The sequence below is a fragment of the Labrus mixtus genome, chromosome 18 (genome assembly GCF_963584025.1).
Source record: "Labrus mixtus chromosome 18, fLabMix1.1, whole genome shotgun sequence".
In the NCBI taxonomy this organism is placed as follows: Eukaryota; Metazoa; Chordata; class Actinopteri; order Labriformes; family Labridae; genus Labrus; species Labrus mixtus.
The window spans coordinates 7,299,238-7,325,656 of NC_083629.1; the positions used below are offsets into that span (position 1 = coordinate 7,299,238).

Sequence of the window (26,419 nt, forward strand, 5' to 3'; positions counted from 1 at the left end):
CTAACCTGTGATGAAAAGTTGCTGAAGAGGGTCATTCTGGAAATGTTTTACTAAAGGAAGGTCAGTCTGACCTCCCAGATGTTTTAAAGATGTTGCTTAAGTCTGACTGTCAGTGTCTGTCCTGTCTCTCCCTCAAACAGAACGCTACAAGACTGACACACTAGAAAAAAAGAATTCCTGGCTCTGAAGGGTGAGTCTCTCCATAATTTGAGCACTGGCTCCCTCATGTGGCTTAAATATGAATTACATTGGTGAAAAGTTCCCAGGTTGTTTCCCCCTCTCTGGTTCACCATCTGTCTAAATGTTATCTGACTTTCATCTTTTAGATTTTAGTTTTTTCCAGTGCTGAGATTACTCTGTAGTGGATTGATTTAATGATGACTAAACTTTATTCTTCACTTCATTTAGTTCATGCAGATAAGGTTTGAATGGGTTGTAACCAGAGAGAAAACGTTTTTCTGGCCTACTGTGGCTTCTTCTGTGAAGGTGCCGATGCGCAGAAGCCTCGAAACACAGACAATTACCTGAGCCAGTGAGGGCAAGTGATGCTGGTGTGCAATCTTTTGATAGATCTGAGAAACGTGAGGCTTTGGAAGTGATTCATCAATTATTATTAGTAATGCTGCTGTACGTTCACACTTTCACTTCTTATTTGCATTTATTGCGTTTATTTGCGTCTGAAGGGGTTAATCTATCTCTTGGGAATCTGTCTGTCATGTCAGAAAAGTAAAAGTAAAACACAGGCGTGTAGTTGTTCATAAAACAGACTGCAAGTTATACAAAGAGGTATTTTTGTTTAGTATAAAAAGTTTATTGTTCCCAGGCAGCAATAAAAAAGTTCAAAAGAGTTTGTACACTTGCAGAAATTTAATTAGAATAAAACTGATTTACAGTTTGTGCCAGAGATAACAAGATCTGACGAGAAGAAGAACATGTTAGGATATGTAAAGATCTTAAAGGGATCAGTCCGCTGTTGAGCAGTGAGTGATGGGTCAGGGTCTCCCGCGGCGCCTCATTGGAACATACGTTGTCCCCCCCACGCACTCTGCTCTGCTGCACAGACAGCTCTCCACGACGGTGTAACTGTGCTCCACCGTGGAGCCGTCCGCACATTCGAGCTCCACCTTCCCCTCGCTGGTCGTCGCTTCTCGGCAACACTCGCACCGGTGCATCATCGTGTTAGCTGGGGCAGAATACCTGCACACACACACACACACACACACACACACACACACACACACACACACACACACACACACACACACAGGATCGTAACAAGTCCTAGAGTCCTAGTTTTTCATCATTGATCAGAAGCCGATGCTGAAGTGTAAAATCCTGCAGTTCCTCGAGTGTCCACTAGAGGCTGGCTGCAGAAGCACAGGAAGTCACATACACACCCATTCTAAAAAGCCTGTTGTTACAGGAGAGATTAACATGTTTACAGCCTGGTTAAAAAAAACAAACAGGTGTGATTAGCTCATGTCTCGATCGACACACACTGTACGGGGGGTTGCGCTTTTGGATGACTCACCTGTTTTGATTTTATGAAGAATAAGAGTTATTCACAATAAGGCGCGTAGCTGACATGATTGACAGGTGGGCGCGGTGTAATGGTTTGTCAGGAGGCTTAAAACCCGCTGTTGTTAGGTTTTACTTTAAAATCCATGATCTTCATGATAAAAAAGTGTTTTCAGTGATTATGTAAATACATAACATTTGATAATGAATAGACTCACATGGACGTGCTTCCACAGTGTCCAGAACAGTACGTCATGTCGACCGGCTGCAGGCTCTTACAGTTATTCACCTCGATGACCTCCTGCTTACTGTGGACTTCACAGACGCTGCGCAGCTTGCCTGTTCGGACAAAGCAGCTGTTCATCAGTGTTTGAAACACGCGCTGATAATGACTCACAGCTTTCTCCTGAACATCAGGAGTTATTCTATTAGAATGAAGACTCCTCTAACTTACAGGATCTGCAGCATCCATTAGCGTCAGATGTCTCTGTACCCTGACAAAAAGACAAATATGTGATGTTTAGTGTGAGATATGGATATGAATGAATTTGTCTGGAGGTATCGGCTGCAGAGGTTTGAGTGACTCACAGGTTCACAGTCCAAGGGGTTAAAGGCAGGACAAACCGTCTTCATCTCCTTAGTAACAAGCTGTCCGTCGATATTCTCACAGGCATACTGCACGCACTTTGTATCGGGGTGTACAAATGTTTGATTGACCTGTATCATCAGAGAGAGCAGAAGAGAAGTCAGCTGACAGATCGATCATCTTTAACCTGTTCAGCTCTTAGACCATCCGAGTGTGATCTTAACAAAACTACATTTATGGTTCAAGGAACGTTCACCCTTTTGACACGATCTGATGTGCATAGGGTTATAAAGAACCTACAGTGACCGTTGATAAACTGACCTCTATAATCTGTGTTGTGTTGTCAGGTAGGATGAGGAAACAGCTCTTCTGGACACACTGCCCACAACACTTTCCAGGTACAGCCAGGTGTTGGAAGCCCTGCAGAGAGAGCGACGAGGCAGGAGGAAGAAGGAAATCACTTCACTGTAGGAAAAGTCATCACATTTTCAATGTTGTTCTCGCACAGACAGACACAAGCTAAATCAGAACAAATGTCCCCTGTCAGCTGGAGGTCTGCATCTATTTCTGAAATCAGGAAATCAGCTTGTGGCTCTGCTCTCACTGCGCATGAGTGTGTGCAGTCGTATTACCAAAATATCAAACTTGCCAGAAATTCATCCGACTGCTCAGGAGCAGCTCATTGGGTCGTCGTCGGCAAAGGACGCCCGCTCTGGCCCGATTTAAAAAACCCTGGTACCTTTTTGGCATCTCTGTCCCTGACAATAATGCATCTGTGTGTTGTCGTGTTTAGTTTGCGGTTAGCCTGGTCATGTGACCTGCTTCAGCCAGGTAGAGACAGGTGTGTAGGGGGCGTGGCCTGGGGAGAGCAAAGAAAGCGGTAGAAATGTTTGTGGGGTTTTGAGTGGAGAAGAGATCGGCTGGACGGCTGTTTTGGAGGGAGAAATAGAAACATTAGCTCTTCTTTTTTATTGTGTGTCCTCCTCCACATGAGGAGCAGAAGGAGATCTGTGCTTAGGAGGACCATGACCACTGAGCTCAAGTGAGAAGGACTCTGAAGACTTTAAGAACTCCATTCCTGAGCTGTGTTCCTGAAGAGTGTTTCAGCTCAGGAAGAGTGAAGTAGTGTTGGTTTGTTAATAAGACCAGTGAAAGAGCTTACCTCGGAGCAAGTCGTGTTGCAAACAATGGGTTTGCAGTGAATGATTTTCAGATTGGTGATTGGGTCCGTTTGTGGGCCACAGAAACACTTCTGACAAGAACCAGGTGAAAAAGGCTGTCCCATTCCTGTTGTTGATGGACCTGATGGTTGTCCAGGTGTTGTTGATGGTCCAGGTGTTGGTCTTGATGGTTGTCCTGGTGTTGGTGATGGTCCTGATGGTGTTGTTGATCGTCCTGATGGTTGTCCTGGTGTTGGTGATGGTCCTGATGGTGTTGTTGATCGTCCTGATGGTTGTCCTGGTGTTGTTGATGGTCCTGATGGTTGTCCTGGTGTTGGTGATGGTCCTGATGGTTGTCCTGGTGTTGGTGATGGTCCTGATGGTGAATCAGGTGTTGGTATCTCAGCCCCAGGCTAAAGAATGCACATACATACATACACAAGTAAAAAATGTACCTGAACTTCAGTATGGTGATACCTGATACTTTAGACTGTACACTTACCATGTACTCAGTACCTTCATGGACACATACACCTGCGGGTACTGTAAAAAACAACAAAACAAGAGTAATATTTAGACTTGTTATATTTAGCTCAATAACTCTTATTATTTAAAACATATTCACATCTAATGACCTTTTCAATACCTACTTTGAAGATATTTCACTGTTGCATATCACTGCATCTTTTTAGCAGTTTCATGTTACATATTGAACACAAGCAGAACTATTCTTATTCAAACGGATCATGACTTACCACAGGTGAAGGACTGGCAGCAGGTTCTGTTTGTGGCAGAGAGTTTGGAACCAGGCAGGCAGCTCATCGGAGGGAGACACAGGGCGATGTCACATTCTGTTGAGGACAGGATTCAAGATTCAAAAAACAGAAAATGACCTTTAGTTAGAGGCTCAAATAACATGAAAGCATTCACATCCATTAGACCCACATACAATCATACCAAAGGTGCCATAATTAGGTAAAATTAGGTTTAAAAGTAGTTTAAAATGCCTATAGCAGTAGGAATAAAAGAGTTTCTGTAAGTTTTCTTTTTAGCCAATGGTATTCTGAGACAGCTGCCTGAGGGGAGCAGCTGAAACATTTGGTGAAGGGTCCTCAGTGATGCAGACTGCTTTCCTTTCTGCTGCTCACATGTAAACTTCTGACAGTTGGATAGGATGATGATCACTTTGTGATGAAGATTTTCTGTTTAATACGAGTTATTGACTCATAATGAGCTGATGGCCGAGCTTTTACAAAAAAGTGTTCCTATTTGTTACAGTACTAACAGAGTGATTTTTTAACATGTGCATGGATTGTGGATTGTGGATCGGGGGGGTCGGGGGTAATGTGTTTCTAATTGATTTTTTTGTATTTAAAGTTCTTTCTGCTACATTATTATAGTTTGAAAGGTGCTGCGCTAATTAGTTTGATTGATTGATAAACTAGAACAGACCACATGAATATGTTGAGCAGCAGCCGTCTGTCTTGGTGACCAGTTTAAAGCCGGCCTCGCTGCAGTCGGGGATCTGTGTGGTCGGGCATGGAGCGGGCTGACACTGGACGCTCATGGAGTCCTGGTCACAGACGCAGACGTCACAGCCACTCGTCCATGTTCCACCAGGCTGGTCGACAGAAGAGAAAAACATCAGAGGCGTAGCTTTACTAATTTACACAACGATATATGTCTAACGCAGAGATCTCACCAGCTTTGGTTTTCCATCAGGTCCTGTACAATCTGAAATTGAAACGGAGAACATTGAATACTGGCATCACAGTCTTTGTGGTAAATAGTCCAACACATGTTTCCTGTAGGACCTTCTCTTACCACAAGAAGGCACACATGTGTCATAGACTTGGTTGAATAAGGTGGTGCCCTCAGGACAGAAGCAGCCCTCCTGAGAGGATCCTGTGTTGTACTTGTCGTTGTATCTGAAGTCAGAAACAAAGAGGTTATTACAGCTCTGTGTCAACGTTTCTTTGAGGAGAGCTTACAGAGGAGTGCTCAACTTCACTCGAAATACATCACTGTCCCAACAGTCTGTCCAGGATATAGTGACTTGGTAAATGGACTTGAGCTTGTATATTTATTTTCTAGTCTTCTGACTTCTTAAAGCCCTTTTACACCGCAGGTCACACCTACACAATCACACATTGATGGTAGAGGCTGCATTGTAAAGAGTCCATCAGAAGTAACTAATACACAGCAGCCAAAGCAGAGGGAGCAACTTGGGGTTAAGTGTCTTGCCCAAGGACACATCAGACATGTAGCTGCAGGCACTGGGGATTGAGTCTGCTGCCGATATTTTCTCTTTTTCTGACCATTCTCTGTAAACCCTTGAGATGGTTGTGCGTGATAATCCAAGTAGATTAGCAGTTGCTGAAATACTCAGACCAGCCTGTCTGGCACCCACAACCATGCCTTGTTCAAAGTCACTGAGTTCAGTCTCAAGTCATTGAGTTGCTGCCATGTTGCTGATTAGATATTTGCAATAACAAGCAGTTGAACAGCTGAACCTAATAAAGTGGCCGGTGAGTGTCAGCTTTAATTTTTAAAAAGGCGCTCTGCCTGTCAGCACATCTGGTCACTTCCTGTCAGCACCTGTGTGTCTGATCAGACTTAAAGCTGTTTGCACTGCTTGACATTGTTTCCTCCTCTCTCGATCCTTGTGTCGTTCTTACTCTCTGATGTTCGTTGCTTTGGATAAAAGCGTCTGATAAATGAATTGTAGTATACACATTACCTGTCATTGCATGTCGACTCTACAGAGGGGCCGCAGGCGTTGTACACTTTGTTTCCTGGACACGTTTTCTCTGTAAAATGGAAATATATTCATAAAAACATTTCTGAACACTCCACTCAATAACTGCAGGATTTCCACTCTGGACTCACCACACGTCCCATTGGTGGCGTTCCTCCAGTCTACACAGATTCCTTTATCGGCACACTGAGCAGCGTAGGCCTCCAGGATGGTGCAGGTCATATTGCCGATGTCAACGCTGCAGATGTCAGTCTCACAGGATGTGAGAAATGGGTGCACGGGTATGACTGAGGAGCACAGCTCGAATACACTAGAAGGATCCACAAACAAGTCAGAACACTGTCAGAAAAACAACCCTAGAAATAAACCACTTCTTTAACTCATTGCTAACTCTATTAAATGTCCTGACTCTTAGCTGGAACACAAAAAAGCTGGCTGTGCAAAACTGGACCAACCAATCGGTGACCCAGTAGTCGCTACCTGCTGGTCAGGAGTTCACAGACGGGCGGTTTGCAGGGGAGCTTTGTTGATGTGCCCGTTGTTCCTGCGGTCGTCTCGGGTGATGTTGTCGTTGTCGTTGTGGAGACGTCACAGAGCAGACCTGGGACCAGCCAGGTGTCTGCACAGTCTGAGCAGCTTCCATTGGGATAACAGCACTCGTTGACCTGGGAGTTGTCACAGGTCCCTGGAAAAGGAGAAGGAGCACGTGCTTATATATTTAAAAATGCAGACGGATTAGGACTGTTGATATACGGTGAAAATAAAAACAATCTTGGCTTGACTAATTGTTAAATAGGACCCTGACAGGATGAGACAAGACATATATGTCTATGTTGCATACTTTATCACTTTTTAAATCTCTCTCCTCCCTTGGTAACCTTGGTAACCATTCTTTCTCTTTTCTCCTGCAGTAAACGAACCAACGTCAAATTCACCAGACTTCTATCGATGGATTGGTACAAAGTCCTCAAGAGTCTCAGGTAAGAGCCACGTCCCTAGCAACCGTTTGTTTTTCTTAGTAACAGTGACCTATCGAGGGATAGCAGACCGTTGCTATGTTTAATTCCCCAATCAGAATCAAGTATTAAACACAGCTGAAAAAAAAGAGACAGCAGTGTGTGTCTGTGTGTACATGCTTGTGTGAGTTGGGGTTACTCACCACAAAGTCCCTCTGTATTTCCACTGAAGAGAGAATAAGGAAGGTAAATGCTGAAGTAATCGTTTCTATAAACTACTTTCAGTTTAATCGCAGGTAATTCCAGTGTGATCGCCATATCTGTGCCGGTGAGGAGCAGGTCAGAGTTTGAGTAGGCGGGGTAGACACGCTTTTGATTCACATACACCTGTAAAGACAAGGAGACGAAACAAAGACGACACTGACACTTCTAAATCCATCTGAAGTATACATCGCACTACTTACTGACACATGAACCGTCAGGTTTGAAAAGAATTCATGGGGTGACACGTCATGCTTACCACGTTCCCCACGTCCTTCAGCTGAGTCAGAAGTATCCCGTAGGACGCGAAGGAGACGGTGACGGCCTGCGGACAGAACGAGCCGTCTGCAGGATCACACTTGTGATTATCCACCGAGACAGACAGGCTGGATTTATGAATGATCTCTCTGACCAGGAAGTGCTCGCAGAACTGCTGGGAAATGTAACCCACTCCGTCAAATGTGATGTAGTGCTTTTTAGACCAGAGAGAGCACACACCTGGAGGAACAGAAGAACCACATCTCTGTGTGATCAGGCTCTTAGGCTGGACGATTGAAAACTAAATATTGACATTTAGACTTACATTCACATTCATAGTGGAAGCAGCATCCATTCTCATTAAAGACCTTAACAGCTGGCCGTCTGTTGGCACATGTGAGGTGTTCTACCGGTGGACAGGTGTACGGTTTCTTTATGACCGTGCCGTTATCGCAGATAGCAACGGTGCAGTTTTCAACCATCCAGGACTCTCCGTGCTGCACAGAGGAAGAGAGGCAGAACGTTTTATTGGTGGAAAGCTGTGAACTGAGAAAATCTTTCTTGTGTAAATGAAAAACATTCCAACAGTCTAAACCCATAATTCAGTCAAACATAGTTCTCAGTCTTTTCACATCTTTACAGCAGCTTTTTTGTTATTCACAGACTTTAATCTGTCCTCAACACAAAGTAGCTCCTGCTGTTCAAGTCTTTTGTAAACCACAGATTGAAAAAGTATATATCTCTTGTCCCTGCCTTATTGGTTTGATTCATATGGATGCAGTCCTGGGGGGGTGTTGTTGGTGGTGGGGGGGTTGCTGAGCTTGAGACTGTGGTATATGTGGTGCTGAATTCAGTTGTAGTGCCCGGGGCTGTGGTTGGTGTCGGTGTAGAGGGACACGGACCGGAGCGTGTCTCGACTTTACAAGATGTATTGCAGTATGCAACAAAACACCAGCCTGCACCCTCAGCGACATTCTCCACAACATCTCCTGTAAAGGTAGAGGCGGCATAGTGAAGTAAAGTGCAGGAAAACAGACAAGCTGTACATTATTTAAATCATGTATGTGAACAGGTTTTGAGTGCAAAAGTTCTCTCGAATGTTTGTAGAATTCGTTTTTAGCTACGGACAAATCCCAGATAAGAAAACTTTGGTGAATGTTGAGAGCAGGAGGTCAGATTTTAACTCTCAGATGAATTTCAGGTGTCCAACACAACTTCCACCAGACCCTTTCATGACGTGATCGTCAAGATTTTAAATCCTAAATGTCAAACAAAAAATCAGAGCGTCACTGATGCTCTCTGAGCAGAGAGGGAAGGTTAAGATTGGATCTTTACACAGCTCTTATACGGCCTACAATCGGTTTTGAGCATCCTCGATGAATGATGAATAATGAATAGGGGAAGGGGGGTATTGGTCCTCAAGTCTGCCCGATTATCCTGCAGTTTGAGTCAAGCTTAAGTGATGGTTTATGAATAAGGTCCATGGTTTGTTTTCATATTTAAAAACAAACTTTAAAAAGATGCGAAAATGTGTTAAATATTATCTTAAAGTAAAAATGGAGGAACACCCACCAGGATGATAAGCTGTTCCGTCGGAAATGCAGACACATTGTGTAGTAGTTGTCTCTACTGGTTCAGTTGTTCCTTTAGCTGTAGTTACTGGTGCTGTAGTTGTTATGGCAACAGAGGGTTTGGATGTTACGACTGTTGTCTCTGTTGTTCCTTCTGGCTCTGAGGTTGACGTTTCTACACCAGCTGTGGTAGAAGCTGTCGTGATTTCAGTCGTCTGAGTTTCTAACGTTGTTTCCTCTGTCTTAATCGTTCCTTCAGGTGTGGTTGTGCTTTCTTTGGATGTTGGTAACGATATTTCCATGGTGGTGGTCTCTATATTTTTTGATGGAGTAGTAGGAGGAGGGGGGGTGACTTCTGTCGTCTTTACGCTGAGTGTTGTTTCTTCAGATGTTGTCATGGATGCTTTTGTTGTTGTTATAGCAACAAGGGAGATTGTTGTCTCTGAGGTTGTAGTTTCTTCAACAGCTGTGCTAGACGATGGCCCTGGTCCTGTTGTGAGTTTTGTTGTCTCGGTTTCTGTTGTTGGCCCCTCTGAGGTGGAATAAACCAATAGTGTGATCAATGTAAACATTTGAACCCTTACTTTTTTTGGTTATCATCGATAAGACATAAATGTAAATATGACGTCATGTTCAGTATATTACTGCACCTGAAGTTGTTGTGAAGGGGGTCGTTGTTGGGCCAGGGGGTGAGGTGATTACACATGGGTAGGTGGTGCTGTTGACGATCCCATTGGATCCACACACAGCTATGATGCAGTTTCCCATCCCGTCAGTGGTACTGTAGACTATCTCCCCGTATTTGTAGATTTTTCCAAAAATAAAGCATGTACAGTCTGTGGGTTGAGAGTAACATCCTTTTTTAATTCATTACAGTGTGAGTCAGTGTGTGTACTCATGTTGATATATGTACCTAAATAGATCAATAAGATTTACTTTGAGTGTCTTTGTGTACTCACAGTTCACGTTGTAGAGGCACTTTATTCCAGCTCCTGTACAGTGACTTTAAAACAGAAGACATTAAGGATATATTATCTCACATTTTGTCTATGACTTGAAAAAAACAGTTTTTCTGCAAATTTACTTCAAAATCTTCAATAACAAAAAGACAAAGTCATGCCATCTATATTAATCCTGCATACTGTGTCTCGTTTTGTAAAATTAACTTCTGATGTAACTGAGATTACCGCACTAAACTCTGGCATTTGGCAGTGTTGCCAGGTCCGTTTTATTATAAGCGACTCTTGGCTTCTTTTTCTGTAAAGTCGCTGACAAATATTGTCAGTCAGAGCTGCCCCATAACGATGTGTTCAAATCAACTTTGGATTTCTCGAGTACATTTCTGCCAAGTTGCGTCTTTTTGGCTTCTTTCCATAGACCTGGTTGCTTGTTTCTCTTCGGAGATCTGGCAACACCGGCATTGGGGCTAAATCCAAAATTACCAGAGGTCCCCAGGTAATACTAATCCTGTGCTAATAGGGCTTAGGTTGCATGCCTAAATATGGTTTCTACATCAATGTTTACTGTGTTTCACTCCGTTAATTTGAAAAAAAATTCCATGAATGAGACTCACCAAGAGAAACAGTTTTCCGATGGAGTCCCATCTCCAATGTCGTAATGGTTGCCCAGGTCATCAAAGCAGCCACATTGGTTCCAAGTAACACACTTCATTGAGTCTTCATCAAAGTATGGCTGGGTATGGGGACACTGTGGATAGCAGCCTGCAAAACCGGGTACCAGAACACTTTACATATTGTTTTCCATCACATGGATCCGTCGTGTGCAGTCGGTAGCGGATGCACTTGCTCTGATGGGTGAGCATGTCTCCGCATTTTAAACTGGTATGTTGGTTTTATTACTTCTGGTTCAGAAAACATGCCATTGGTCAAGCATACCTTCTAAGGCAGTGGTGAGGTTGGAACAGGTTCCTGATGGATTTTTACATGTCTTCATGCAGGGAACTCCGCAATGCTTGTAATGCCACTCACAGCCACCAGGGGCGTTGTAGAAGTCACAGAAGATAGCTGCAATAGATCAAATAAGAACGTTGGTTTGTAAACTAATGTGATTCATATGTCTAAGTCTTGAGGATACTGACGGAGTGCCCTTTAATCCTCACTCCCTGGCTCTGAATAATCTGGTATAAGTGGTACCAAACTAGTAGTAGTATCAAACTCACGGCATATATTTGGAGTTCTCCATCTCACGCAGGCACCGACTTCATTACAAGCTTTGGCATAGGCAGCCACAGACGTGCAGAAACACTCGCAGTCTCCACCCGTGTCACAAGCAGAAGAGTCTCTCACACAAGAATCAAAGTACGGACCAGGATCCACCTTTAATATAAAACAGTATGTCATCCATCTATCCATCCATCCATCCATCCATCCCCCCATAGTTACCTGTGAATGGCAGCTCTGGAAGGTGACACTGTTGATGATCCTACATTGTTTGTTTGCCCAGGATGCGCGGTAGCTGTTGGAGGCAATGGGATCAGGGATCCGTTTGGCATTTGGACAGCTGGATGAAACCTTCCAGCTGTTACCAAACTCAAGAACATCTGCCACTATGTCCTGGGATGGGGTGGTGAAGTCGTTCTGACTGTCGCCGTCATAGTTTCCACATAGACCACAGACTCGACCCTAAGAGGGAGGGGGAGGGATCTCATGAGGCAGGACATGACATAAAATGTCAATCACGCCATGCAGTCTTGAATATTTACCTGGAACTCTGGACTGAGTTTAATATAAAGACTGGTCTTCTGGTCCCACATCAACACCAGTCCAGGCACGACCGTCACCACAATGAAAGCGCCCATTCTGTGCACCTGATCAGGGAACATCTGGCTGTTGCCCTTAACCACGTGGAAGTTCCCGTCTCTAAGATGGAATTCATTTTGCTGTGGGTATCAACATCAAATAAACATGGATTTTATAATGCATCATTAAGGGGAGGACACATTTCATTGGAGCCCCATTCACCAATATCTTCCTAAATGTTTTCTTAGATTTGTTCTCAATAAAAGTCTGAGTTAGATTCATGACCCTGCACCTGTAGTCCGCACCTGAAGTCTTGATTTGAAGAGTGCCACGTCCTCATATGTTGGAAGCTCCTGCCAGTGTTTCTTTATTATCAGAGGTAAATGCCCATCCAATGACAACATGAGGGCGGGAGACTGCAAACAAAGAAATCACACAGGGTTGAAAAGACAAGCCGAGATAAATCTAAAAGCAATCGACCACTGGACTCCAAACGTAAGAAAATGTCTGTGATTGAGGTCCTGCAGCTGGAAGTTAAAAAGACAATCAAGCAGATTTAATTACCCCCAGGAAGATCTTGATGGTCCTGGCGCAGGTGGTTCCTGAGCTTCCACATTGAACATTTTCAGCGATTATCCTGAAGCTTTCATTGCCCTGACCCCCTCTGCAGCCATCCTAAAGAAGGCACATAATACAGGAGGCAATGACGAAAAGTTGTTTGTGTTATACCTCCGACCAGGGTTGGGAAAGCTACACGTACACTGTAAAATCTCACAACGACAAAGCTAGCCCAAGGGGAAATGTAACAAGCTAATCACAGAAACAGTAGATTGCTACTTTTATAATTCTTGTATTGAAATGATTTTGTTATTTCAGCCGACTCTCCATCAGTTCTCAAATGTCTTTACTGCAACCATCACTGTGCAGGATTCACAGAACAGGAAGCGGTGCAGATTTAATGCAGTTCTATTTGACTGACTGTTCCTGCTTCATAGATGTTTAACATGACGCCACAGACACTCATTCAACAAAACAAGGCAGGACTTTTCATGGCGTGTTCATGGGAAGTTTGTTTTGGCTGAACTGGGCAGACAGGGCAGCAGCAGCTCAAATTATTTATTTTACAGAGAAAACCTCTGTGGTTGAAAAGTGGTTGTCATTTGGCCTCAGACTGACAACATCAGGAAAAAAACTTTTTTTTTATCTGACCACTTTACCTGGAGGAGTGTGTATTCACACTGTCCATTGAAGTCAAACCTCTTCTCATCAAACGTGGTGTAGTGCCCGTCGCCGTAGATCCCACACACGGCTTCACACACTTTGTTGGTGCATGTGAACTTCCTTCCATGGCAGGTACTGAGGACACAAACACCAGACACTAAAATCAATCATGTGTTCACGTTTAGACTGCAGGTTTTACGCCTCGTATAAAAGGGAACATAACTGTTAAAATAATACATATAATACTGGTGTGTATGTCCTGCCCTGTACTAACCAAGTGTTGCAGCCCACAGTCAGAGTCTGTCCTGCCTGGTACACCTGCCCATTGTACACACACAGGCATTCATTTTCTTTGATGCAGCGTCCTGCTTCGTCTGACACCAGGCCTTCAGGACACATGCAGCCGGACGTGCAGCCTGTGCTGACCTGTAGCCAAAGCGTAGGGTTGTCAGACAAACACAGTCTTTTGTGAATATGTGAGCGCTAAGTGACACTTACACAAGTCATGTCCACATTGCTGCAGCTCCTCTCACACTCAGTCCCAGTTTCCCCGGGTTGAGCACCGGAGCAGTCAAAGTAAACCATGGGAGAAACGCACTTCAGAGAGCCTGGGAAGTGAGAAACACATTCATGGCTCACCGGGCTACCACACTTATAAAACTCCTGAAATTGTTCTGGGTGGCATCACGACATCACAAAGGGCAGTAACCCCTCCCCCAGGTGGGTGACACTCCCACAGCTAGGTGTTTGTTCTGCCCTCTGAGTCTGCCTTCTCACTGTAAACAATAGGACATGGAGCGAGAAAGCCTGAGCCACCCAAGCCCTTCCAGAGAGGGGGCGTAGTCAGACACAGCTCATTTACATATTTAAAGGTACAGACACAGAAACAGCCTGTTCTGAGCAGGGCTGAAATAGAGGGATTTATAGGCATGATCAAATACAGGATCAGAGTGGATTTAGAACAAGAAACTTCACACACATGTGTTGAGGAGCTCTGAGACTTATTTATGCTGGTTTAAGAGGAGGAGGATATGTGACCTTTAAAGAACTAAATACTGCAGAGACCCCTGCAAGGAAACTTTATGGGTTTTACTATCCATCAAATGCTTCTGGTGATTAGAATGATAAAGATGTTGATATTTCTGACCTTGTTGTGATCCTCCTGAGCAGCTGAGAGCTCCATGTCTGCAGATACTGTGAGAACAGAAACACTGTTAATGTCTTCGTCAAGCATTTGTGGATTTTCACATTTTAACATATATTAATAACAAGAATTGTTAATGTTTGCATCAGACATACAGTGAACCTAATATATTTACATGTTGAATTCTGTACATTTATAACAGATGGCGTTTTCTTTTTTGTTGAAGAGTCATTTGCATATTAACCTAAAATACTTACTTACAATATACAGCTTTCTGTGTGAATTTGTTCTTATTGACACTGATCGAGCTCCACATAGAGTTGCCTCATACAACCAGCTCTAAAGGACACTAATAATTTAGCTCTCCCGGCATGATGCAGGTTGCATTACAAGTTTGTTAATTGGCGGCAGAACACTTCAACATGCCCAGCTCTTGACATCTTTACACTTTGTATTCACCAGTTGTGGCCATTTCTTGTCACAGTTTGTCCTGCAGGAATGATGTCATCTTTATCGTAGCAGGGACAGTTTTTAATGGGCACACATTGGCCCATGTCGTTCATGTAGCTTCCCTCGACACAGCCGCAGCCGTCCACTGTGGTGAGCCCGGCCTGGCATGAGTAGTCAGGTTGGCTGAGCGATCGGCAGGTACGTCGGCAGGTTGTCATGTTGTATTGATAGGCTTTGGTCGCTGGACATATGCTGTATTGGCCTGGAAGAGGAAAAACTGGATGAACTAAAGCATTGGAGAGATATCAGTGAGCTATGCTTAATCTTCTTGCTGGTCTATTGCTGTTTTATACAGGATCAGAGTGGATTTAGAACAAGAAACTTCACAGACGTGTTTTGAGGAGCTCTGAGGCTTATTTAAACTGAAGAAGAGGAGGAGAATATGTGACCTTTAAAATACCGGATTTCAAAACATCCAAATTATCCCTTACAGTTTAAACAAGGTGCTTTTTACAACCCAGGCATTCTATAACAACAGTAAGTAAACAAGCTCCTCACCACAGATGTCTTTACGCCAACCAATGAGATGGATTCCTGCTGCTGAGCAGGCGAACACATATGCAGAGACGGCGGCACACATGCAGTACTCACTTTGATCACAGTTACAGCTGTCATACATGCAGATCTGTAAGCAGACACAGCAGGCATGGACAAATTAATGTGGGATCAGCCGTTAAGATCAATTATAATAATCACCTTCGTGCAGACTCACATCTTTGTACGTGTGAGGGTCGACGGCGTAGTGGCACGGTGCAAACACTCCTTTGGGATCCATCAGTGTGAAGCACCAATACTGTGCAAACTTTTCTGAGACCATGAAAATAACAGAAATGAGTGCTGAGTAGTTACTGAATCTCTGCTATATTTATATTACATCATCTCATAATAAAGAGTTACCATTGTTGATGCCATGGTTACAGGGATGTCCAAAGTGTGGAGGTATGTCGGGACAGTTGGCCGTGGTTTTCCACATGTTAACGAAGGCTGCGGCGGTGCCCTCCACCAGACCAGAACTCCCAGTGAAGTCATCGTTCATTTTGCTGTTAAAGTTTCCACACAAACCTGTCGGAACAAGGGCACGTGTGAGATAAAGCTACAGATTACACCTGGGAGTCTGTGATGTGTTTACACAACAATGTGAAGGCCTACCACTCATGGTTCCTCTAAGAGAGGGATCTGCCGTGACAAAGACCTGCATCCTCGGGGACAGCTGGACGATGATCTTGATGCCCATCTTGATTGTAACAAACATGTAGATGGATGATTGCATGAAAGCTGTGAGCTCCGCTGCAGAAGTTAGAAAACATAGAAAATCTTTATTGATCCCAAAAACATGCTGTCCTTTTTTGGTGAATAGATAAGGACTGTACCTCGTGATTTTGCAGGCCGTCTTTGAGCTGTTGCAAACACTTAAATATAATTTAAAGTTACTCACTGTTGGACAGAGGAAGCTCAGAAAGAATCTGGTTCACACGGACCTGCCCAGATGAATGGATTTTCATCACCTGTCATTTTGTAGAGATACACTTTACTTTCATGAAACATGATTCCAACAGTAACTGCAATATGAATAACAATAATATTTCCATATATGACATGTAGTAATGCTTTACAGACAGACAGATACAGAGCTGGCTAAACACTGAAGCTTCAGTGATCGCAAGGACATGTTGCTGCTGTCAGTGTGTCAAATGTGAGAAACAGACTTCTATTGTTAAAGGAGCAATATGTAACTCTGACACCTAGTGTTTAAAATGGATACTACATTGTAGAGAGCTGTCTGCCCCCGCCCCCTCCTCTCTAGAGTTGATGCTCACGCAGGTTGCCATGTGGTGGACACTGAAGCTTCAGTGTTTAGCCAGCTCTGCAACCCTCCTCTACAGAATGTAAATCGTTTGTCGATAAGCGTCCCCATCATTTACTGGCTTCATTTTCAAAACAGAAACCAGCTGCAAAGACCAAGGAACCCAGAAAATGAGGCAGATAATCAAAACAATTGTGTTTGTTTAAATCCTTCTGCAAAGGAGGTCGTGCCTTTTAGTCAACAAGTGCAAAATTATGAATTATTAAATATTTCCATGAGAAATCATTTTCACTTTTCGTTAGTGTGTATCTGGATTAATTGTCCGTGTGGAGCTTACCAGAGCATGGCTGTGTAAGGCTACAGTCACAGCGCTGAGGCAGGTCTTACTGTCGGATGTACCGCACCTCTCCACGTCCACCAGCACCGTGAATAAAGAGCCATTACTCTGCTACAAAATACATGAAAATAAAGGACTTTATTAATGGCTGATAGACAGAAAACTGCATACAGTTATTTATTCCAGCTGGAAGTATGTATGGGAGTGTGTGGGATATGCACTACCTTGACAAGAGCATAGGAGCAGTCTCCATGGAAGGTGTAGTCTTTGCCATCAAAGGTGTTGACATGAGATCCTCCCATCACAGAGCAGGTTCCTGGACAGTTCTCCTCCGTGCACTTCCATCGACCACTAGTACACGTACTGTCAGCACACATGCACACACACACACATAAAACACATTTGGCAGCAGTGTTAGATTTACTCGTCTTTTTTTTCGGGAAAGCCTGGATTAAAACTTGTCCAAAATCTGTAATTGTGAATAATTTTTCCGTGGCAGATTTTCTTTAAAACTGTGTGAAGCAGTGTTGATTTCATTGACATGACGAAGACGAGACAGACACATGCTCCACCTATGTGGGCATGTCTCTGACCTCGACTCTGTAAACGAGTCTAAACACTCGGATACTGACAAGCGCGTTAAAGAGCTATAGTCTGTGACCACTTCAGATCGAATGCAGGGGGCTGGAGCCGCCCTTTTGGAGCTGCAGAATTTTCTCACGCTGAAGCACATGCTTGCAGTTAATCCAACACTTGGAGAAGTCTTGCTCAGTTCTGATCACTTGAGTAGGTGAAAAAGTTTTCCGACTACGACTCTCTGGCTTGAGTAGCGCTGAAAACTCCAGTCTCCAGTGAGGCAGCAGAACGGGGAAGACCGCCATGTGAACTGGTCGCAAAACCTGATGACCATCGCCCCCGCTGCTATCCCCCCCCTGGGGGTTTGATTACCCTGAAGCAAGCTCTCGGTCTAAGTCCACGCGGACCAGGAAAAGGTTTGACATTCAGGGAACAGCTGATCACATGAGTCTGGTCGAAGTTTTTTATTTTATTTGAATAATTCTGTAAAATGTCATTGTTAACATTTGCTTGCTGTCCATGGTGTTAGTGTGCTGTCTGTTAATCTTTCATGCTCACATAAAAGCATTACCAGTCAGTTTGGTCTTCATTTTAAATAAAGGTCATGTTTTATGATCATTGGAATAATTAACCTGACGGATAATAACACAGTGTGACAACAAAATGACAGACGGAGAGAAGCTCTAACGCATCCTCGGGTTGACATTAGTGTCAATATTTAAAAATCCACTTCAAGTTTTCACGAACAGATGTGTGCCATGTTTACTGTGAGCTGAATAATCCATCACTACAAGTCTCCGGTCTTACCAGGATCTGCAGTTATGATGGTAGGACTGTCCCGGCATGTAGACTTGGAGGTTGTGCACACACGGGCACTGATCCACTGCAACACATCCACTTTGAGCGATGTCATCTAAGACCGTTCCTGAGAAGGGACGGAGAGAAAATGATCGTTACTGTCATATTATATTAAAACAGTACATGGCCCATGATTGCTGATAATATGAGCTATTAAATGTGTGTGTGTGTGTGTGTAGGTGTGTGTACCTTTAGGGCAGCCGCAGCCATCTTGACAGTGGTCATCACATATCTTGCTGGCCTGAGGTGTGGAGCAGGTGTCAGGACATGAACTGCCACACTCCATGAACTCCATGTTGTATGGGCACGACTTGTCTGTGGAGACAAACACGGTAAAATGCTGACAGTGATGACAACAAGCACATCCATCTGAACAACGCAGACACGTTGAGTCATCTGTCGGCGTTACGCCCTTACAGCAAAAAGATTGAGTCCTCCATTGTTGGGGCGAGCCGCCTGCATGCACACACTGTCTGGAGAACTCTGAGACTGTCTGGCAGAGCACGTGGTGAGTGTTGTTTTCAGAGAAGCACATATCAGCCGTACAGATTTCAGCAAAGGCTTTCTCATCCAAGAGGTCTTTGCAGCTGCTGAAGGGAACGCTGGAGAAGATGTTGTCACAGAATTGCTGAAAAAAAAAACAGATTTGAAATAATTTTTTTCAGATTTGTATTATAAGAAATAAGATAATTGTCCTGCTTAACCACAGTTCTTGAATGTTTTGCACATACACATCCAGATGCAGCTGGGTGCTGTATGTATGTTCACACATGCACTAAACTCCTGAAATCTTCCTGATATTTTCAGGGTGAGCTGCATGTGTGAACGCAAACAGATACATTTTTCACCCTGACTTCCTGCAGGAATTTTCCCTTCCAGCCTCCTTGTAAGTTTCCCTCGTGGAGTCAGGGTGAACTGATGGGTGGACAAAGCTAGCATAAAATATTTAGGAAAATTCGCCAGCCAGAGGGAGGGGTTTGTGACGTCTATATCCTGTGACCAGCGCATGCCCAACCGTAGACTGAGTGCATGTAGGCACAGGCAGTGCAGAAACTGCTTCTCTATGTTTTCTGTTCCCTAGTGTGTTTTATATATCCAAAACCTCCCCACCAATATTTGTGATTTTTTTTTTTTTAGAGTATTCCACTTAATATTTTTTGCCCGATTTATTAAATTAGTCTAACTGTGGTGTATTTTCTCTTCATCTTGTTGTTACTGGTTTCTCTTTCTGTTAATGGCTGATGATGATACAGAGTTTAGACTTACCTCGTCCCCACAGCTAAGCTCTTGGGTCTGCTCCTGCTCATCACATTCGTCCACCTGGTTGTTCTCAGCATAGTCTGTGACAGAAAGTGGAGCCCCTACAGAACAGCCAATCACAGACAATGTGTTAAGTTATTAAGCTCAGAATCTTGATGAAGATTTTGTACCCATATTTAGAGACATTTGCACTTAATGCATAAATGTTAAAGAATTTAAAGTCCATGGGGATTGCGGGATGCTTTCGTTAATAATGTCTATAATGTACAGAGTAATACTTTCCATAACACTGATCAGGACCTTACCGTCCATGATGAAATCATTGGCGATGCCGTCAAAGTTCCCACAGAGTCCACATGTCTGCTTCTTGTATTTTTCATCCATTTCGATCTGTGAACACCCGAACAAACAGGTGTCTTCAGTTGTTGGTTGCATGTTTTGATTTATGTGCATATATGAGGGTGTGCTTCATACCTCCAGGGAGTCCTCCAGGTGCCAGATTACTTTGAGTCCCAGCTTGGAGTCAACAAAGATATTAGAGGTGGTCCTTTTGATGGTCACACCGTATTCAGTATGTGGCAGAGTCACTCTGAAGGACACACAGAGAGTTAGAGTCAAAGGTAAGACAGATAGCAGCGACTGAAACATTACAAACTGAGTCCCCTGGTAGTGAAAAGCCACAGACTGTCAGTTCTAGGTTTGCCCTGGGGGGATCTGTCTTCTCTTCTCTCATTTGGCCTCAGGGGTACTGGAGCCGGACGCCCAATTTAAAGCTTAAACTCCATCCTCAATTAGAAATTACATTCAAAACAGGCTCAGTTGAACAAGGCTACGTTTGAACTTGTGGTGCAACCTGTTGCTGGACTTTACTCACGTCTTTTCATCGACCTCCACAGAACTGTTCGTCAGCTCCACAACGACACCATCCAGCCTCATGACTATTCTGCTGATCGTTGGGAAGCCGTACTCTGCTGTGCGTCTCATTTGGATGTTGAAGCTCTCGTAGGATTCCTTACACTGCGACGCCAGGACATGACTGCAGCTGGATGGCAGGCTGAAGAATTCTCCGTCAAAGGTCTTCCAGTTGTAGTTTCCCCAAGTGGTGCACACGGTCTCGCTTCGAGTTCCTCCCACTGAAACATGAACACAGCGGTTGACATTTTTGACAGTCAAACATGTTAAACAGTTTCTTGTTCCAGCCCATTCACTGTGAGAATGTGGTGCTTTTCTACTCACCATTATGAGTGAGAGTACATACCAGAAGCACCAAATAGATGATCCATAATGTGGATTGGAGATCTGTGGTCCCCATGTTGAACCTGAGCACTGATCGTCTTTTGATAGCCCCACCAGGGGGATGTTTACTTTTATACCCTGCCAGTCAAGATGACGCTCCACCACATTTCCAGGTAGGAGAGACAGAGAGAGACATCCCTGATCCCTCCCTCACCCTAGATGTCTTCTATACGCAGTCGACCAGCTACGCGGGCATGTTAAATATATACCTAACAATGTTCACAGAGTTACTATGTGTTTGCTCAGCAAACATGTCATCACCTTTTACAGTGTATTAAGCAGCTTGTTCAACTTGCACGCCTCTGAAAGGCAATATTTAATAATCCAGATACACAACAAGCTCCAGGAATTATTATCCAGCATGCTCAATGACCCAGAACAACTTCAAACATAGAAAAATGGATTTAAGATGAATGGTGCATTATGGGTTAAATGATTTGTAGTGACCAAGCAGCAATGTTAAAAATGAAGAAAGAAGCCGAAGCTGAAGTGCAAAATCCTGCAGTTCCTCGAGTGTCCACTAGAGGCTGGCTGCAGAATCACAGGAAGTCACATACACACACATTCAAAAAGCCTGTTTTTACAGCAGAAATTAACATGTTCACAGCCTGGCAAAAAAAAATAAAAAATACTCCTGATTTCCGCAGGAGGAGCTGTATCTGTGAACGTAAACAGTAACCAGAGTTTCTCCTCCAGCCTCCTCGTATTTATTCTGCAGAAAGTCAGAGTGAGCTGATGTGAGAATGCAGCAGGATATAATCAGGAGAATTCACCTGGAGCGAGTGGGAGGGGGTGGTGACGTTTATTCCCTGTGATCGCTGCACGACCATAGACTGTCTGCACGCCACCTCTACCATCTCCGTGCTCTAATGAACCTGCTGCTGCATGTTTCCTGTTCTCCAGTATGTTCTTCTCCACTCTATAGTTCAGATTGGGATTCTGTTCAACTACACGTAGCATTGATAGAAATGTATCTAGATATTTTCAGGAGTTCTACTTCAGAGTACATTTCACGGCTCCTCCAAACAAACAGTTTCCATTACTGAAGACGAATTATTGGCATCTATCAGCTGCTTCTAGCCGAGTCAGTTGCAGCGACAGCTCATAAGAGCTAATTTGACCAATAACAACATTGATTGTTGTGCGTTAAGCGTGTATGCGGATGCAAAGTACTGACGCAAGGGGAGGGCTTTAAAAGATGGACGGCTTGTTTTCTTGGCCTGCTTTTGGAGCGGTAAAACATTTGATTGCGTGTAGGTTGAACCTGGCAGAGAGAGCAGAAAACAGTGGTGAGGTGAACCTGTAAGCGGACTCTTTGAGTGCCTTGATCCGGCAGACGCCTACTCCACATCAAGACAAACACTCAGAGAGACTCAGGGAGAGCTTCTTCCCTCAGGCTGTCGGAACTATAAACTCTGCCCTCCTCAGGTCAAACCGGGACTCATCTTAAAAACACTCAGTGGAGCTGTGACTGTTAATGTATGCGTGATAAACATACTGCACACAGAAGCTTCATCTCTGGGATGTGAAGGCGCAAGGAGATTCACTGAAACGACTATCCATGTATCGTTTGCCATGCATTTGAGATATTATAAAGAAAATGTTGCCGTCTGTTATAAATTCATGATGCACGACTTTCAGTCCCAGCTTGGAGTCAACAAAGATATTAGAGGTGGTCCTTTTGATGGTCACACCATATTCAGTATGTGGCAGAGTCACTCTGAAGGACACACAGAGAGTTAGAGTCAAAGGTAAGACAGATAGCAGCGACTGAAACATTACAAACTGAGTCCCCTGGTAGTGAAAAGCCACAGACTGTCAGTTCTAGGTTTGCCCTGGGGGGATCTGTCTTCTCTTCTCTCATTTGGCCTCAGGGGTACTGGAGCCGGACGCCCAATTTAAAGCTTAAACTCCGTCCTTGATTAGAAATTACGTTCAAACAAGGCTCAGTTGAACAAGGCTACATTTGAACTTGTGGTGCAACCTGTTGCTGGACTTTACTCATGTCTTTTCATCGACCTCCACAGAACTGTTCGTCAGAACGACAACAACAAAACAAAGATACCTAACGGCTCAAACAGCTGCGAGTACATGTTGTGCATCTGATTCCTTTTTTATTAAATGTATGATTTTTTTTATGACACCTGATGATATGAGTCACAGATCATCGGGATTTGATTTCATTGACGTATCAAGGTAGATAAATGTTTAATTAAGTCAACATCCTTGTTTACCCAGACGGATTCCTTTAGCTCCTGCCCCCTTTGGGTCTGCGAGCTCTCAGGAGAGGCCTTCCTCAGAGGCCTCGTGTTTGTCTGCAGCAGAGGGTGGAGCTGTCTGTGGGTGTAGGCCCCGTTATTTGGCCGCTCTGTCATCACATCTTTGCCGTGATCTTTCTGGGAGACCTTTATCTCTATCTGTCCTGAGCAAATACCAAACCATGAAGCAGGATGTGACAGTAGCGTGCGAGCATGCTGCTTGATTGATGAGCCACATAGCTGGAGTGGAGTGTCACCGCAGGTAGGTTAGTTTACACAGTTTGTCATGTTATATAAAAACCATGTGTCCTAAGGAACCCCATGCATCCATTCAGCTTGCAGTTTGTACTTTGCAGTAGTTCAGAGAGCACTGATGTTTCAGTTTTCACCAAACGACCACAGGAAGGATTCAACATCTGTCAGTAAAAATTGTTCCTTTGAAGCATCGCTGTACTGGAAGAGGAGCGGCTGAAGGCAGGGGCGTGTCCAGAGGGGTGGCATTGGGCCCCCTTGAAATCCTATTGGCCACCCCAAAATTCCTTGACTATGATTGGCTGTTTGCCTTTCCAGAGGTGGGATTCAGGCTGTGTTGCAACATGCAGCTCAAAGTTTTCCGTGTGCAGATGTTTGTTTGCAATTAGTCTGCTTTCATTCAAAATTTGAGATTTTGTGTTTGTTTGTTTTTTCTTAACTTTATTGTTTGTTTGAATGAGATAACATTTACAAAAGAATAATAATGAATAATAAATTGTGACTTTGGATTATAGATGTAGATGTTGCCGTTATCGTGCAGACAGAAGGGGTAAATAAACGCTCTTCATTCTCCCTCCACAAGTCCGTATCCCAGTTGGGCCCCCCCAGTCCAAAAAGTCCCGATACGCTCCTGGCTGTAGGTCTCTGATATCATGCATTCAGTCACACTCTATAACATGAGTATTACTATGTAAACACTTCTCAGTAACCATCATCTATCACCATTTATCTGACAGCTACTTTACACAACTTTTGATATCCCCGTTCGAAGATTCATTGACGCCCCTCGGTTTGTCGGATATGAGAGCAGTTATCAGGTCAAACCAACAGGTGTTGCAGTGATGGAAGCGGGCAAGAGAAGTGGTTCCGATAGAAGTGATTGTTCCCGACCTAAAAAGCCTCTGCATGTTTCTAATAACCTCCACGAGCAGAAACGTGCTCAAACTAGGATCAATATTGGAGATGCTTTTGAAAAATGGAGAGAGGTTAGAACAGGTTTACAGACCGATGCAGAGCTGGATAAACACTGAAGCTTCAGTGTCCACCACATGGCAACCTGCGTGAGCATCGACTCTAGAGAGGAGGGGGATAGAATATGGACTTCAGTACCCATTTTAAACACTAGGTGTCAGAGTTACATACTGTCTCTCAATGATCCTCATATGCCGCAGTTTTTTCCAGTGTTGTGCACTTCCATATGCAAACAGCAGATGGCGCCTCTTTCATACTGAATTTCAAACAAGCTCCTGAAGCGGGTCATTCTGAGCATCTGAAATAGTTTCTTTTAATACAGGAAAACTTTCATGTTGCACTCACAAATTTAAAAAAACACTAAAACTAAAGACGGGCTAAATCCAAATGTTTGGTCTCCCTCTTTCTTTATAAGGTCATATTGCATGATCCACCTTCTTATTTATGTTCACTACTGACTTCTACAACTGTCAGTAGCTGTAACCTTCTATATTCTCGGCTATAGAGTCCCATCAAACGAGAGGATTTTATCAGCTTGTATGATTTTAAAATCAGTATTAAGGATCATCTGTGCAGTGTTTGTACATGTCCTACTTTCTGACACTGTGAAGCCATTCTCTGACGCAATTTCTGTTTGTTATGGTCTGTTGTTTGTTCTCTGTGTGAGACTCGTATGCTGCACACACACAGGCTGATGAACACACACATGCACAAACATGATCCTGTGGACATGCACTCATGGAGACATGGAGAGATGTCAGAGTGAGGGGGCTGCACGTGAGAGTGTGTGAGCAGTCTGGGGTTCTGTGCCTTGCTCAAGGGCACCTCAGCAGTGCACAGGAGGTGAACTGGCGCCTCTCCAGCTACCAGACCAATTTCTAGACTCTGTCCATACCGGGACTTGGACTTCAACCCTCCAGTTCTAACCCAGAGTCCCTCCATAGTCAGCTAATGCAGCCTCTAGAGTAGATACTGGATACATAGATGCTGATTAACATGATGTAATTAATGGATTCATCTCTTTCTGCATGAGTGTGAGTCATCACAGCTGAGAGCAGAAACATGAATACTAAACCGCATTCAAATCTATTAGTGATTCAGGTTATGTAAAGAAAACATTTTAATCTTCTCACTGCAAATACAGTCAGACGCTCAAACTGAATTCCTTCTAGATTAGAGTTGATTTAAGCGAGATTTACAATTATTAACATCTGTAGTTCGACTGTCAGAAACATCAAGACTGGTGATGCTGGAGCTTGTACAGCTCCCTGGGAAGACAGGATTGAGGAGGCCACTAAGAGGGAGAAGGCCAGATGTGGTGATCTGGTCGGAGACTGCAGCAGACAGAGGGGGAAGACATGGTGCCTGCCCGTTGAGGTTGGCAGCAGAGGGATTGTTGGCAGCCCCCCCCCCCCCCCCGCAGAGCATACCATCTCCTGGGAGAGGAGAAGAGGCAGGCAACAGAGAGGGCCTCAGGATGGCTGCTGTGAGAAGAGGCGAGCTCAGATACAAGCCGAGGTCTGATCCGCCTCGGATGGGTCGCCCGGGTGAGGGTGTCTGATGTTCGAGACCCGAAACCCCCTGTGACCCCGGGAACACTGATGATGTGTCTCAGCGCATCATAAGATGTATGCTGCAAAGCAAGCTAAAGGTGCAAGATGAATTATGATTGTTTTAAAGGAGCATTTAGCCTTTTATAATCTGTTAGTCGTCTGTTTCAGGTAACTCATCAGACTTACTTCTGTGGTGGTTTTACAAGACGCTTGCATAACAAAGATGAGAAAAATATTCTGAGCGTACATCAAATCGTGTCGGTTCATCTGCAGTTGAATCATGTCCGTCCTTCATCCGGCAGCGTTCCCCTCGTTCTGTCCTTCTCTCTTCCTCATTCTGTCCTTCTCTCTTCCTCTTCGTCCTCTGCTCGTGTGTTCACCTCGTTTGTGCCAGTGTTCAGTTTGCTGTGCTTTTAAAAAATAATCATTTGTGTCACCGCCTGTGCCATGAGTAATGACTGTGTGTAATAATCTTTTTGGGACTTATATGCATGTCACATGTGTATTACTGTGAGTTTGCATGCTCTTCAAATTAGGCTTTTTTAGCTCGA

General features: G+C 44.0%; 1 protein-coding gene across 1 annotated transcript; it reads right to left on the bottom strand.

Moving 5' to 3' along the window:
• Positions 1 to 933: 933 nt before the first annotated feature.
• Positions 934 to 20,849, bottom strand: LOC132993620 (mucin-5AC-like). The gene is made up of 46 exons (XM_061063553.1): positions 20,779 to 20,849; positions 20,412 to 20,717; positions 20,012 to 20,126; positions 19,843 to 19,927; positions 19,544 to 19,638; positions 18,695 to 18,905; positions 18,467 to 18,592; positions 18,227 to 18,344; positions 17,068 to 17,206; positions 16,844 to 16,954; positions 16,138 to 16,207; positions 15,852 to 15,989; positions 15,600 to 15,764; positions 15,415 to 15,509; positions 15,204 to 15,327; positions 14,652 to 14,904; positions 14,196 to 14,242; positions 13,547 to 13,656; positions 13,323 to 13,474; positions 13,045 to 13,183; positions 12,392 to 12,502; positions 11,791 to 11,967; positions 11,471 to 11,710; positions 11,248 to 11,404; positions 10,964 to 11,092; positions 10,642 to 10,789; positions 10,028 to 10,071; positions 9,070 to 9,264; positions 8,326 to 8,486; positions 7,823 to 7,994; positions 7,499 to 7,737; positions 7,182 to 7,365; positions 6,503 to 6,707; positions 6,154 to 6,332; positions 6,005 to 6,074; positions 5,089 to 5,192; positions 4,967 to 4,998; positions 4,717 to 4,885; positions 4,020 to 4,115; positions 3,767 to 3,807; positions 3,267 to 3,677; positions 2,426 to 2,524; positions 2,107 to 2,235; positions 1,973 to 2,012; positions 1,737 to 1,857; positions 934 to 1,197 (listed from the first exon to the last, which is right to left on the bottom strand). The coding sequence occupies exons 1-46, from the start codon at positions 20,847 to 20,849 to the stop codon at positions 993 to 995; spliced, it is 6,528 nt and encodes a 2,175-aa protein (XP_060919536.1). The 3' UTR covers positions 934 to 992.
• Between the last annotated feature and the right edge of the window lie 5,570 nt (positions 20,850 to 26,419).